Genomic DNA, 14,800 nt, shown 5'->3' with positions numbered 1-14,800 from the left:
CCTCCCAAAACTGTGTAGATGACCAAAAGGTACAAAATTTCAACATATTTACATCTCTAAATTATTCAAAAATTTTCACTTTCTACTATTCAAAAGATTATATAGCTCAAAAAATTCCAAAACTCCATTTTTTCACACTTTGAATCCCAAATATTTCAAAAACTAGAGCCAATTGAATAATTTGAAGGTCAGATTCTGATTGCACGGATATCATATATGTAGAAACCAGTGGTCATTGGTTGTGCCACATCAGTTGCTAGAATTTTGTTGGGCTGTGATCTTGTACTAACACTTATACATATGTAATTATTTACATTCTCTTATCTTTACATGACATATTTTCATATATTAATTTATCATAAAACTTGAAAATAAATCTATGGTCTCAAAGATAGCAATAATGTCTTTTTTTGAGACTAAATGAAATAACTGCCTTTTATTTATTTTAATTTATGATGTAGAGTTTCTCGAAGTTTGGTACTAAGAATCATTGGTACAAATATATAAGAAATTTATCATGGAGCATTTCGCAAAAAAAATAGTTAAACCTTTTTTAGAAAATATTTTTATTTCTACTACAAAGTTCTTTTTACATTTGTATTTTAGTGAAATATTTGTCTTTTAAAAACTATTTAATTAAATAATATTATATCCAGCAGCCTATGGAGCGGGTATGAAGTTGCCATGTTGTTGACACTCTTTTATGACAAACTCATAATCTTTATACTCCGACAGTTTCGCATCATTTCCAATAAGAATCAGCAGTGATTTAGCACGCGAAAGTATGACGTTTAAACGCTGTAAAAATAGCGGGGATAAAAATAGGTTAGGTATATTTCCTTAAATTAGGAGAAGACATTGAAAATATGGACAGTCTCGAAACATAATTGTCATAATTTGCATTGTAAATATTAAATATCTTTCCGAGTTTCGAGTTTTACAGTTTTCATATTTAAGGGAATGTAAAATAAAATTTTTATTACACATATGTACCTCTGGGTCCTTTAGAAAGCCCAAACTTTTAAATTTCGATCGTACAAACGATACAATTATAACCGCCTTCTCTTTGCCTCTATATGCCTCCGCCGTACCAGTTTCGATTTGAAATAATCGTAATGCATTCAAATCCTCTTGTATGGCCATGCATTGACTACGATACGGTGATATTATACCAATATCAGTTTCTTCCAACTTGCGTCCGCCACCCAAACCTTTTTCTAATAGCATATTGACATATTGAAAAACCACGCCGATTTCTCGTCCATTGTGAATGCTAGGAAGGGAGAAAAAAAATAAAAATAATTTATTTTATTTAAAGAATAAATTGAACCTAACGTTATTTAAGTATGTCATTCGTACCGTTCGCTATCAACATAGCTCGCCAAGCAGATATTTCTACACACGAATTTCCACACGGCGTGAAACAAAACTATGTATGTACATTAGGGCGACCAAAAAATTCATGTCAAAAAGTATCGGAATTTTCATGTTCTCACCCCCTAGTATTGTTCTATATCGAAAAAAGTACACCCCTAATTTTTAATTTGATCAAAAAATATTTAAAGATCGCTCAAAGCGCTTTAAGTTTTCTATGTATATAGAATTCTTGAAAATCAACATTTTTCGATCGGAAAACTGCATTTCTCTTCCGGAGATTCCCAATAATTATACCCAATTTTTCATAGTAACTATGTTTTATAGGTCCGCCAATAACGCCAGAAAATGCATTAGGGGACAAATAATTATCTTTAGTATTAAAAAATAGTTAAACAAACAATTAGGTTTTATTATTGGAAGTCTCCTGAAGAGCACCAGAGTTTTCCGATCGAAAAATATTAATTTTCAAGAATTCTATACCATTTCTACGAAAAGTTGTTTTTTCCCCAAATAAAATACATGGAAAACTTTGAGCGCTTTGAGCGACCTCTATATATTTTTCGATTTCAAAATAAAAAAAAAAATGGGTATATTTTTTCCGGTTTAGAACCTTCCTAGGGGGTGAGAGCATTAAAATTCCGACTTTACTTTTTTTTTTGCCACCCTAATGTACGGCCAATTTTCTCATGACCATTTTAGAATTGGAAGATAGGATTGTAACTAAAGTAATTATAAGTTAAAGGCGTTAATAATTAGGAAAACTCAGCGACAATCCGAATCTAAGATTCAACCAGATTACTTTCTCTTCTGAATGCTACGGGTCTAAGGCCAATATGCCATTTTCGAAAACACACTTGGTGGTATTTCTTTGAATAATTGGCATTATAAGAGAAGCCGGAAAGCGCCTGTGGGTCGCAAGCGGGCCACGCAAAAGCACTCTTGGTGGTGTTCTCCGAATAAGTGAAACGTGATTATGAGGGAATCCACAAAGTGGATCATAGGTTTTTCTAAAATATATAAAATCGAAACGGAACATATGAATATATGTAACAAGAGATTATGGTCAGCTTTCTGTCCAGCATTCCGCCACACACTACAATAACTCCTGCCGTAATCGTTTCAGCGTGCTCTAATCCGGTTGTACTATAACATAATGTATGTCGAAATATTTACCTGTCAGATTCATCGTCTAACTCCTCTCTTCCATGAACTGCATGGAACAAAATGGGAAAATTCGGATCATTTAAACCTTCCCACTTGGTGGCCCAGTTTGTTTCTTCTGAAATAAAAACAAAAATAATAATAATTTAAACCTCTAAAATTGAATATACATATTGTGTTATTACCAGCGGGTGCCATAGCCTGTAGCTTATCATCGTAGTACAATTGACTAAATAGTTTAACGATCGCTGTATGTGAACGGAAATTGCGACATAAACGTGTTTGTATTAGTTGATTGTACTCGCCATTGGCTTTATTGACTTCAGCATAGCATTTTCGGTGTAGTAGCTTTTCCAATAACGATTTGCCAAGACCTAACTCTTTGGCACGTCTTGAATTTAATATTGGGCCCAATTGTTTGTGATCACCAGCTATGATTAATTTCGATTTTTCATTTAATGTATTCACTAAACCGACTAAGGATTCAGGCATCGAAGAAGCCGCCCCTTCGTCGAGGAAAACATGTGTGAACTGTTGCAAACTACCGGTAGTTAATTTCCCAACTGCACTTAATGTACATACAACTACCCGATAATCTTGCAGCACCTTTACATCCGGAAGGAAATGCCAATCGTACATGTTCGAATATTCGAGCAGCAGTTTATTGATATTCTCACGTCGTCTTTCCTGCGACCAGCAATAGATACGCGCTAATATTTGCGTACGCGGTTCCTTGCCTAACGAAAGTGTACTACAAATGCGTAAAGCAATTTCATCACAAGCACAGTTAGGACCGGCCGTCACAAGTATCTTGGCATTGGGTTCGTGCAGCAGTAGCTGCAGGATTGATTCTACAATCACAGAGGTTTTACCCGTGCCAGGTGGACCGAATATAATGAAGGGTGCAAGCAGTTCATTCGACTTGCTGATTGAAACAACATTTTGAACTGCTTGCTTCTGCTCGGGGTTGGCGGCAATCTTTTTGTCGTAGAAACTCAAGCTGCGACGAGCGAGAGAAAGTAAAAAACAAAAATTCATACAAAAGTGCATTTATATGTAGAAAAACATTAGATTCGATGGAGATAAAAATTAAACTCACCGCTTCTCTGGAATAGCCACTTCTGGCAAAGTATTGGGAAATAGGAACCGCTGCAGAGTAGCTTTATTTACTTCATAACATTCCAGCGCATTATATTGATAGCGCAGAGTCAGACGTGCGGGACAAAATACGATGAGATAGGAAACGTTTGGATCCTCCGGCAATTTACCTTCCGTTCCAAAAGTTACTGTTCTTTCATAAACACTTTCTATTTGTCCGTTAAATGTGGGTCCTATAGTTTTACCTGGTACTTTTAATTCCCTCGAACCACTTAGTAATATATTCAAAAAGAATTCTTTTGGAAGTGATTTTGTAACTGGACATTCGGCCACTATTAGCAGTCGATTATAGGGACTGAGTAGGGCTTCATTAAAGCAACCGATTTTCCGTGATTTCCGTGTAAGCTATGCGAAAGTTTGTGAGTAGAGGTAAGAAAAGAGAAAATACTTATGTACCAAAATTAACTACATAGGTACATACATACGTATATGTATATATAAAATTTATTAAGAGAACAAAATTGCGGTTTAAGGGGGAAATTTAATTTTAAAAGCTATTTGCAAAAAACGCCTCTTATAATAATGCAAACTTGAAAGTGCACAAATTTTCTCTACTACCAACCTTTAAACTATATTTTAGCGGACGCGATTGTGTTAATTTCACATCTCGTTGTATTAGGCGACGATATTTTTCCAGAATATCAACATCTTCAATTTGCAGTAGTAATTTCATGGCACCGAAAATATTTTCAGGCGTAAATATACGACCGCCATTAAAATAATCAGCAAAAGCTGTTGAACTTTTACAAAGTTCCTCGTCATCGTATTTTTTTTTCTTCAACTCCAAGAGCGTGGTTGGCGGTAGAAAGGTTGGTAAAGCTGCGGTAGCTTGAAAGAATCTGTAGAAACAATTGAACTCTTTATACACGCATACACACATATCATCGATGCCTTTGCAAAACCGCCCATCGTCCAATTGCAAAACCGCCTATTTTACGGCACTAAAACTTTTCAGGAGAGCGAAAAAAACAGTTTTTCTTTGAAGGCATTGACATGATAGGCGGTATTTTCTCTGGCTATTATTTTACAAATCTATTGTTTTAATAACGATTTAACAATTTTTATGCACAAATCTCGATGCCTGGAGTTCAGGGTTACGAAATCTAATTTTTGCCACAACGGCGATTCAGGCGGTTTTGCAACTGGTCGATGGGCGGTTTTGCAGAAGCATCGATAATATGTATTACTTACGTTTTCGCTGATAATCGATGCAGCTTTTTGTTTTCCTTATGATATGGTATTAGCTTCTTTTCGAAATCCTTATGCAGCTCCTCAATTTCCTTGAATAGCATAATTTTTTGATAATTTAAACAAAAGAGATCGCTGCCCTTAGGTGTATCGATCAAATAGCCGGTGCGATGTAGCAATACGCCAACCTGTAATGGAGAAAGGAAGTCCCTAAATAAGTTCGAAAAACACTCCTAACAGTTTTACGGCTTTTTGTATTTCAGCGACGATTTGAGATAGAGCCTTTCTGTATTAAGGTAACGAGATGTAGGTGTCACCGAAAATGTATGCTCGAAAAAAAACGTGTACGGCGAACGTTTTTTTTTTTTGCTCGTAAGGTGGTACGGTCTAATGTACGTGTAACTTTTTTTAAAGGTTTTAACCCTCTTATGCCCAAATCTAAATTTTTGAGATACGTACGTTTGTTTTTCTACAAAAATTTCGTTTTGATTTTGTCGCTAGAAGCACACAAATACATATGTACATATGTATGGGCGTGTATGTATCTGAATGTACATAAATACATATATACAAATGTTTATGCCCATATTATATGACTTTTTAATTTCTATGCCTTTGCAAATTCTCAAGACACTTGAATGCGAGAATAACAAAAATAATAATCGAAGGGCACAGCTCTACAAGGGCCACAAAGTGCTCCATAACGACTTAAGAGTTCTTTATGATAAACATACATATGTACATGCGTATGTACATTCAGAATGTGTGCGACCGCCTACAAATTAGCGTCAATATTTACATAAACATAAAAAAGGATACAATTTCATCAGTGCCATAATAAACAAAACAGAGTTTCTGAAGTGGACAATGTTAAGAAAATCGTCAGAGGAGTAAAAAACAAAAAAAAAAAGAAACATACACAGTAACGTCATCAAAGCAAACATCCGAAACGAAAAATGTTTGAAAAAAAAGAAACCTGAAAAGGTATTTTCGTGATCAGTAATCAATTCAAGACGAAATTAAAGGTCTTCCAATATTAGAACATTATTAGCAAAATATTTGGTAGAAAGGATCCGTTAGAAGTAATATGTACGATTGAAAGTTAACTGACTGATGCTCGGTTGCACCAATCAATTTTAAATTTGTTAGCCTGTTAAAATTTAAATGAAACAATTTTGTTCGGAAAATTGCCATTTTAAATTTTAATAGCCGGTTTCACCAGCAATTTAAATGGAAAATGATTTTTTTTTTTGATTTTCTGTCAATTTCCATATCAAATTAAAAAAAAATTAGAATCATTTTTCACTTAAATTGCTTTCGTGAAATTGGCTGTAAGTCTGATAAGTTTTAAAATTGATTAGTGAAACCGGGCATGAGTAATTAAAATTGAGTAAATTGTGTATCGCTCTGTCAGCTAACTTGCAATCCCATTACTTCGAACGGATCCTTTTTAGCCAAGATTTTGCTTATGGGGTAAATAAACCAAATCCACACATGCCTTAAAGTATGTACTGTAAGCATACATACCTAAATTCATCCATATTTTTTTAGCTGAATCCTCAGAATTATACATGCATATGCATTTCTTCTATACGTTTAAGTATAGAGATTAAGTCAAAATTCAACTTCGTATACTTCGAGCTGCGCTCTTCATATTGTATTACATTGTTTACATATGAATGTTTTTTTAGAAGCCACATAGATGTACATATGTATAGTCCAAAAATTATCAAGTGTTCTCTGTTTCTCTAAAAAAATTAATTCTGTAATTGCTTTCATTTTCACTCCATGAATAAAACGGTTATGAGTAATATGAAATTCGACCGCAAAATATTTACGTATGTATGTATGTACATATGTATTTAATTACCTATTTATTTATATATGCATTATAAAGATGAGCTTTGAACGATTATAAGCACGAGGTACCTTAGTTATGCATGTACTCATGAAAATATTTGTATTTTGGATTTGCTAATTACAGCAAAACATTACTATACATTAGGGTTAGACTGTTTTGACCTTTTTTGAATTGGTTAAAGCCTGTCCTGTGATGGTCCTTGGCATATAGCTTCGGGAAAAAGCCTTATTTTGTGCAGACTTAAAAAACCTTCTGCGCAGAAGGACATATGGAAACCAAAAAAATTAAAATTATTTCAGTACAAAATTTTCAGAGACAAAGTATGGTTTCCCAGTAGATAATTTCAAGAGTTAAAAGCCCTTCCGAAAGGCCTTCCTGAGCGTCAAGAGGCTTTCTACTCTACATTCCTTTATCCTTTCTTTTTTGTATGGAGTGGCACAAATTGAAGGAATTGAAGGGCTTCTTCTGGTTTCACTGCCAATGGAAGGCCTTCCAGAAGGGCTTTATTAGAACGTATTTCCGAAGGCCTTTTAAATTATTTCTTTTAAAGTTGCTTCTTTAATTTCTAAAAATCATACATCTTTGAAGTATGTATTTGCTTAAGGTTCATATCAAATATGTATTATTGCAACTTAAAATGTTAATTGAAATTCATTTGTAATGCTAAATAATAAAAAATTTTACCTTCGCGTAAATTGTAAATGCATAAGCCCTTCTAGAGGCATGCAAGGAAGCACTTTTTAAGCCCTTCTGGGGTAGGCCTCTTAGAATGCGTTTCAGATAAAAAGTGAAATTCAGGGCTAATGTTTCGACGCACATATGTACATATTTCGTGAAAATACGGAAAAAGTAAGTCGAAACCTAGCCGCCGAAAAGATGTGAGCGAACTTTTTTTTCACAATTTTCTTTTTGATGCAGAATTGTTCCTAGAAAGCGTAAATTGGATTTTAGAATAGTCAACTGGTTTTAAGAAGACATCAATTGGATTTTAGAATAGTCAATTCGATTTTAAAAACCTCAGTTGGATTTTAGAAAATGTAAACTGAATTTTACAATCTTCTACATAAAATTTGCAGTAATCAGGGGGGCTACTCTGTAATGCGATACGAAAGAGAAGTGCGATGCGATAGGCAAATAGTGAACTGGATTTTGGAAAATTGACGTTTTCTAAAATCTAGTTGACTATTCTAAAATTCAATTTACGCTTTCTAATATCCAGTTGACAATTCGAAAATCTAATTAACGTATTCTAAAATTCAATTGGCTATTCTAAAATCGAATTGACGCTTTCTAAAATCCAAGTGGAAATGGTGTAGATCTTATCTGTCGAATTTAGAACTATGTAGATGCATTTCTGCATCAAAAATTAAATTTTGAAAAGTTTCGCTTACATCTTTTTTGCGGTTAGTGCTCGATGTGTAGAATTCAACTAAATTATTAATTTTTTCAGAAAATCACCCATTTTATTGGCATAAATTTTGATTTGCTAAAGTCCGCTTAAACCAGAACGCACCGTTTTTTTCTGGATAATCCATGCGTACCAATTGATACGGAAAAAGGGGGGAGGGGGTCCAAAATTTGAATGTTAAAAACTATTTCTCAAAGTAAAAAAAAATAAGGGTTTATTTGGAATCAGTGACCCGAAATTAGTTTGGTGTAATGTACTGGCTATTCTGCACAATTTAGGATTCTGGCAGGTGAAATGTAATGACTTGTAAAATTTTGGTTATATTAGCATAGCATTTGCTCACAATGTATCCATTATTGACCTACGTAGCTACGTTTGGACTTTAAACCTTTATGGCAAATTTGGTGACGTTACTTTCCTTTCTTCTATTCCTTGGTACTCTTAAGTGTTAATGAATAACATCGAACAAGGTCGACTTTATTTGGTTTTACAAAAAGAGAAATACTTTTAAGCGCGCGACTTTTTATACATACATATCTGAACAAAGTTATGGAACTTTTCCAGTGTTTTAGACCATGGGCATTACATGGCACCACAGGCTTTTGAATATAAAAAAAGTCAACCCTACTGTACCTATGCATGTATGTACATACATACATACATATGTATGCATGAATGTAGGAATCATATTTATATTGCTATATGCAGCTAATTACATACATACATATGTATATATATGCAACTTCAAATTCCAGAGATAGCGAAGCCAACATCAACTAATAGTATAACAAACTATATACAATAAATAAATCACATACATATGTGCATGTGTCCATACGTACATATGTATGTATTAGCACATTTGTTGTACCTTAAAATAACTTTGTCAATTTCAAACAATATTATCACTTAGCTATTTCCTATCTTACTACTTTTGTACATATGTATGTATGAAGATATCTTGGTTATTGGATTCTCGTGTTTTAAATGCAAGCAGGGCATCCGTACATTACAGCTGTTTAAATTGCTATTAAAAAAGAACAACAACCACACCTCACAATGACTGCAACGTTAGTACCAGAAATTATAACAATTTCGAAAACCGCCATAACTTTACTATTGCATTTCTTCTTCAGATTGATTAGTTTTACTCGTACAAGTTTGTCATAAAGAAAAACAGAAATTTTAGCCTCCTACATTTGAGTCTTTAAACACACTTCTAGCAAGTATTACCGTAGTGACGGCTCTTGGCCGGATACACATCCGGCTAGTTCCGGTAACGTAGATCCTATTGTTATGGAAACCACATACTGCTGTATTTGTTAGTGGACTGCGATTTATATACCCGTCCTAAGAATATACTATTCACTTTCTGCAGAAAATAGTATCTTAGCACAAATGTGGAAAATAGTTTTGGATACACGCATATTTAAACACAAATTAATTTTGCTAATTGACAACTAACGATGCAGGGTAGCTCAGATTATATAATTGTGAAAAAACTTTGGAATATTAAAAACCCCATTCAGTAATACCCTGGCCTATCGTCATATATACGTATAATTGGTTCCGATTAAGTTTAAATAAAAATAGAGATAAACCATAAATAGAGAGAGCATAAAAATACTTATTTATATTTGTAATCTCCGCTTTTTATGAAAACTGAAACACCCTGTTCTATCTTAACTCTGTGTTTGACAATTTATTTGGCGGTAGTTTTACATTTGCAAGAGTGCTCGTAATATTTGGTTTTGGTAATGTGCAAGTGAGAAATGTGGTTTTAAAACTTTAAAAGTGTTACTAGTGAATAAATAAATGTGCAAATATAGCGAAGTGATAATTGTTGAACTCATGAGCTCCGAAAATACGAGGTAAAGTACCAAACGAATTTTTACTCAAATAGTTAGCGCGTTTCCGGTCCCAGATTACAAAGACCGGTATTAAATAGACAAAAACCTCAACCATAAACTTTTTGCGTACCTACCGTTTTTTTGGGTGGCAATCCTTAACTGGATATAAACCTCCCCCCTGGTTATTCCGGTAGCGCGGGGGCCCCTTGCAAAAAATGTTTGTACACGTTTTATAACATTGGACACTATCGGTCAAAGAGATAGCACATTCAAACAAACAACTTACAAGTTATAGAAATTCGGCGAAAAATAAACACCACAGTTCCGTTGATTATTGCAAACAGTGCATTCTTTCGCTGCATTCGGTCGCCTGCATTCCCGGTGTTTATAATGCAATAAAAGTCAACACTCAATATGTTAATGCATATTTCTATGCACATACATGCATACATGCATATGGATATAGTATATATGCATGTATGCACATACATAAGTACATGGATAAGTGCATGCACACATCGTATGTATGTATGTATATGCATGAAAGTACGTGCATACATATTATGTACATATGTATGGAATGATGTGAAAATATTTAGTCTATTCCAGTACTCCAGGATTTAGTCAGAAATAGTCAGATTTGGCCATGAAGATACTACTGAAGATATTTTAAATGTGTGTACAGCAACGACTTCTGACTAAATCTAGACTACTGGACCAGACTAAATATGACTTACATAACACTTTCAGAAGGGCATATTCCCAAAAAGAGAATTTATCTTCCTTGATTTTCTACTTTCCTTGCTTAGCCACTATAACTAGAGCGCAATCATTCTTTTTAGTTATTTTTTTGTAGGCCTTTACAACCGTTTGTCTTGTATTTCCAATTTTTAACCGACTTCACAAAAAGGAGAAAGGTTATCAATTCGTTGGATTTTTTATTTTTTTATGTATGTTACCACATAACTTTGGACCACGTTAACCGATTTCTATAATTTTCTTGTTTTAAAGGAAAGGTGTTACCTCACAGGTCGTCCCATATTAATTTGGTTTAAATCCGATCATCGGATCATGAAGAAATTAACGATAATCTTAATGGCCCTATTACGTATGGCGATGGTGTCTAGTTGCTGTTCTAGTAGCCATCGCTCCCAGTATCCTACTTTGTATTATACATATATAGCGATTAGTCTCAGTATATAGAAAAGCGCAGACAAGATCCGAATTAACTTTTTTGTCATGTCCATTTCGAAGTAATTAGGAACTTTGCTCCAATGTATTTAACAATTTATGTAAACAAATAACAAAATCGTCATAAGCGGGAAACAGAAAATTGCGCTACTAGACTCAGTAGCCGACAGTCAGTTGCCATACGTAATGCGAATTTTATTATATGGTTGCCCATTGGTTATCCGTCGCCATTCATAATAGAGCCATACATTTTTATATTAGAATAGAAGTGGGTTTTGTTTTTTGCTACAAAAGTTACTTGTCTTAATTTATCTCATTCTTTCCGCAAGCGAGCGGCATATAACAACCAATATTAAAAATTGTATGCACTTATATACATACATACATATACTATACCTCATTAATTTTTCCACCCATTCGTTTACGCAAATTCGCATTCTTTGGCAAATTTAGGAATTTACGAAACTCTGCATGCACTCCCTTCTTGGGTATGCTCCAATCGGTTGTGGGCTTCACTTGTTGACATCCATACAGATATAAAAGAAATTGACCGATTGCTTCTTTTTCTAAACACAGGAAAAAATGCATTACAGTTTAATCTCATGTTTGTAATTTTATGCTAATTATGTAGGTACTTACCGAATGCAATTGAGGATCTGCCTGACTTTTTCGGCATTATGTTACCAGCGAATTTTTAATAAAGATTATCAACTATTCAATTTTGTTTTTATGTACTTCGTTTAACCACAATAGAATGCAACAAGTGTTAAATTCAATGTTGATTGTGTGTAAACTACACTTTTGTTTACGTTATTGTTGCTAATTACGCGGCTAGCACAAAGCCAAAACGAACCGTTACCGTTAGCGCACACTTTTGCACTGAAAATTTATTGACTGCGCCGATGGCTCGACGATCAGCGCAGTAGCGTCGCCAGTGTTGGCAAAATACTAGAAGAAAATTATTTTAAATTGCACCCAGATAAAAAAATGGTTTCTTGTAATTTATAGCGGAAGTTCTATGTTATTTTTTTTTTGTAGGGAATGCCTATTTTATTGAGTGCAGTTGCTGAAATACTAATAATAACAAAGCAAAATCTTGAATGTATAATAACAAAAGCGAAAATAAAACTTTTTTATAACTGTACATATGTATAATTCATAGCTCTTTAGGAAATTTTTATGCTGTTGCAACAACAACAATTAAAGCCCGAAAAACGCGAAACACCTCAAAAGCTTGTTGATCGCCCAAGTAATATGTACATTAGGGTGGCCCAAAACAAGTAAAGTCGGAATTTTTCAAATTTCAAATCGCGTCGGAAAATTTCAAACGCATTCTGTCTATTCTAGCTGGGATTATCTGGAATATATAAAGAAACGCAGCCACAGTTTGGGAATTTTAGGTTTTTATATTATCGGTTCAAAATATTTTAAAAGTCGAAGAGAAAGGACGAAGTTACTAAAAATTGCTATATAATAATTAGCTAATTATTCAGCAACTAAACGAAACTAAAGTTTATATAAATAGCTTTGTGAATGAATTTTAAAATTATCCGATACTACCAATAGTAACGATAGTTTAAATCCAAACAATATAAACATCGAATGGGATGACTATCGATAGTTTTACAGCTCTACTTTGGCTTAGAATAAACAATCATGATTCTCACTGAAACGATTTTTCATCCTAACACGCAGACGCCCCTCTCATTCTTCACGTTAAGTTCTCAAAACTTTTGTTCTCTAGAAGACTTTTGTTTTGCATGTTTACTTAGGGTTTACACCGGACAATACTGTCATGACAATACATGAACACTTTTTCACTAATACATGCATACTTTTCCATTGGAACAATTTTGACAACTAATACGTATATCTTTATGATCTTGACAGCATTGTCCAATGTAAACGCGCCGTTAACCTTTTTCCATAAAATAAAGCGATAGAAAGCCAGCCTTTGGAACGTTCGCTTAACTCAGAAGCACAAAAACTGTGCAAATGGTGGATCGATGCTCCTGGAAGCAAGCAAAATAAAGAAAGAAGCCATTCAAGTATTACGTAAGCAGAGTTTTAATAATTTTTAACCCCTCCCTCCCACATGTCAGCAAAATTAAGAAAAATTCTTACCCGCGCCCTCGTCCCCTCCTGTTAACGTTTATCAAGTCTAAAAATAAGCAATTTATATCCTTAAAAATGTCACATATGTACATATCGTTACCTTAATATATGTATACTACGTTTATACGTAAGCTATTTGCAAATAAAAACAATTTGCCAATACCTAACTCACTGTTTATTCGATGGTGAAAAATTCTTTTTTAATATTGCCTGATTATAAAAAGGCATTAATATATGACCATCGAAAAAGAAAATAAAGTTAAAAATGGCAACGTCTTGATTATAAAAAGGCAATAAGATGACCATCGAGATAGAAAATAAACTTAAGAATGGCTTGCGCTTATTTGCAAATAGTACCACTAATCAATACTTATTGCGTGATTTAGTTGTTTGCAAATACAAAATTAACTCAGCGTTTATACGGCAAAGTTTACCATTTTGCAAATTATTATTTGCAAATAATACGTGCGTATACCCGTAGTAATAGAAAGGCCCAAACTCATATAGTCGCCAAACTGCAAAAAAGGCGTAACTGACAAAAAATTTTTAGTGCTTAAAATGATGTGGGGACTTATAATTCGATGAAATGCATCATAACACTGTGAGACAAATGGTAGGGGTCAGTGATCGGGAAGGGTTCAAACTACCCGGGAAAGTTATATCGGTAAAAAACAAGTTATACGTGTCCCGGCGTTTCGCTGGGTCACGTCTAGGAATCGAGATATATCGATTTGAAGTTAGTAACTATCATATAGGGGAAATTGTCACCTTTGGTGGTCTTTTTTTTTGACATAACTCGAGAACCACTAGTCCGATTTTGCTCAAACAAATTAAAAAAAAATTAAAAATTACAATTCCTTTAATCTGTTCATAAAACGTTTTTCTATATAATCAACAGTTTTGCCGGTAAAAATAAATGTATGAAGAAAAAAAATATTTTTTTGCCTAAAATATTAATTTTTTTTTACTTTTTAAATTCATAAAAAATCCAAAACGGAAAAATGAGCAAGTCGTATTACTTTCACGCAAATTCACATAACGTTTAAGCAAAATGAGACATAGATCATGAATATCGATGGACGCGTTTCGCTTTTATTCACAATTAAGTGAAGGTATCTCATTTTGACAAGAATATTGATTTTATGTTTCAATGAATTTGGATAATATTTATTATATATTATTTATTACTAACACGTAAAAGACGTATTAACACGCCTTTTTTCCGTTTTGGATTTTTTATGAATTTAAAAAATAAAAAAATTTAATATTTTAGGCAAAAAATATTTTTTTTCTTCATACATTTATTTTTACCGGCAAAACTGTTGATTATATAGAAAAACGTTATATGAACAGATTAAAGGAATTGTAACTTTTAATTTTTTTAAATTTGTTTGAGCAAAATCGGACTAGTGGTTCTCGAGTTATGTCAAAAAAAAAGACCACCAAAGGTGACAATTTCCCCTATATGACCATCGATATATCTGGATTCCT

At 33.6% G+C, this 14,800-nt stretch overlaps 1 protein-coding gene across 1 annotated transcript; it reads right to left on the bottom strand.

Moving 5' to 3' along the window:
• Positions 1–622: 622 nt before the first annotated feature.
• Positions 623–12,064, bottom strand: LOC118744948 (putative helicase MOV-10). The gene is made up of 9 exons (XM_036478394.1): positions 11,834–12,064; positions 11,591–11,760; positions 4,888–5,072; positions 4,259–4,535; positions 3,638–4,041; positions 2,724–3,538; positions 2,551–2,656; positions 994–1,273; positions 623–798 (listed from the first exon to the last, which is right to left on the bottom strand). The coding sequence occupies exons 1-9, from the start codon at positions 11,868–11,870 to the stop codon at positions 661–663; spliced, it is 2,412 nt and encodes an 803-aa protein (XP_036334287.1). The 5' UTR covers positions 11,871–12,064; the 3' UTR covers positions 623–660.
• Positions 12,065–14,800: the final 2,736 nt, after the last annotated feature.

The sequence above is a fragment of the Rhagoletis pomonella genome, unplaced genomic scaffold, assembly GCF_013731165.1.
Source record: "Rhagoletis pomonella isolate Grant_MI unplaced genomic scaffold, Rhpom_1.0 Rhpom_scaffold_00008, whole genome shotgun sequence".
Classification (NCBI taxonomy): Eukaryota; Metazoa; Arthropoda; class Insecta; order Diptera; family Tephritidae; genus Rhagoletis; species Rhagoletis pomonella.
The sequence above is the reverse complement of the archived record's forward strand: the minus strand, read 5'-3'. Positions and strand labels throughout refer to the sequence as shown.

Excerpts from the sequence above, each read along its gene's own strand:
- LOC118744948 (XM_036478394.1), bottom strand. The coding sequence starts at position 11,870 with ATGCCGAAAAAGTCAGGCAGATCCTCAATTGCATTCG. Across the intron at positions 11,761-11,833 it reads CAGATCCTCAATTGCATTCG|AAAAAGAAGCAATCGGTCAA; the intron begins GTAAGTACCTAC and ends TCCTGTGTTTAG. Across the intron at positions 1,274-2,550 it reads TTAGACGATGAATCTGACAG|CATTCACAATGGACGAGAAA; the intron begins GTAAATATTTCG and ends CTCCCTTCCTAG.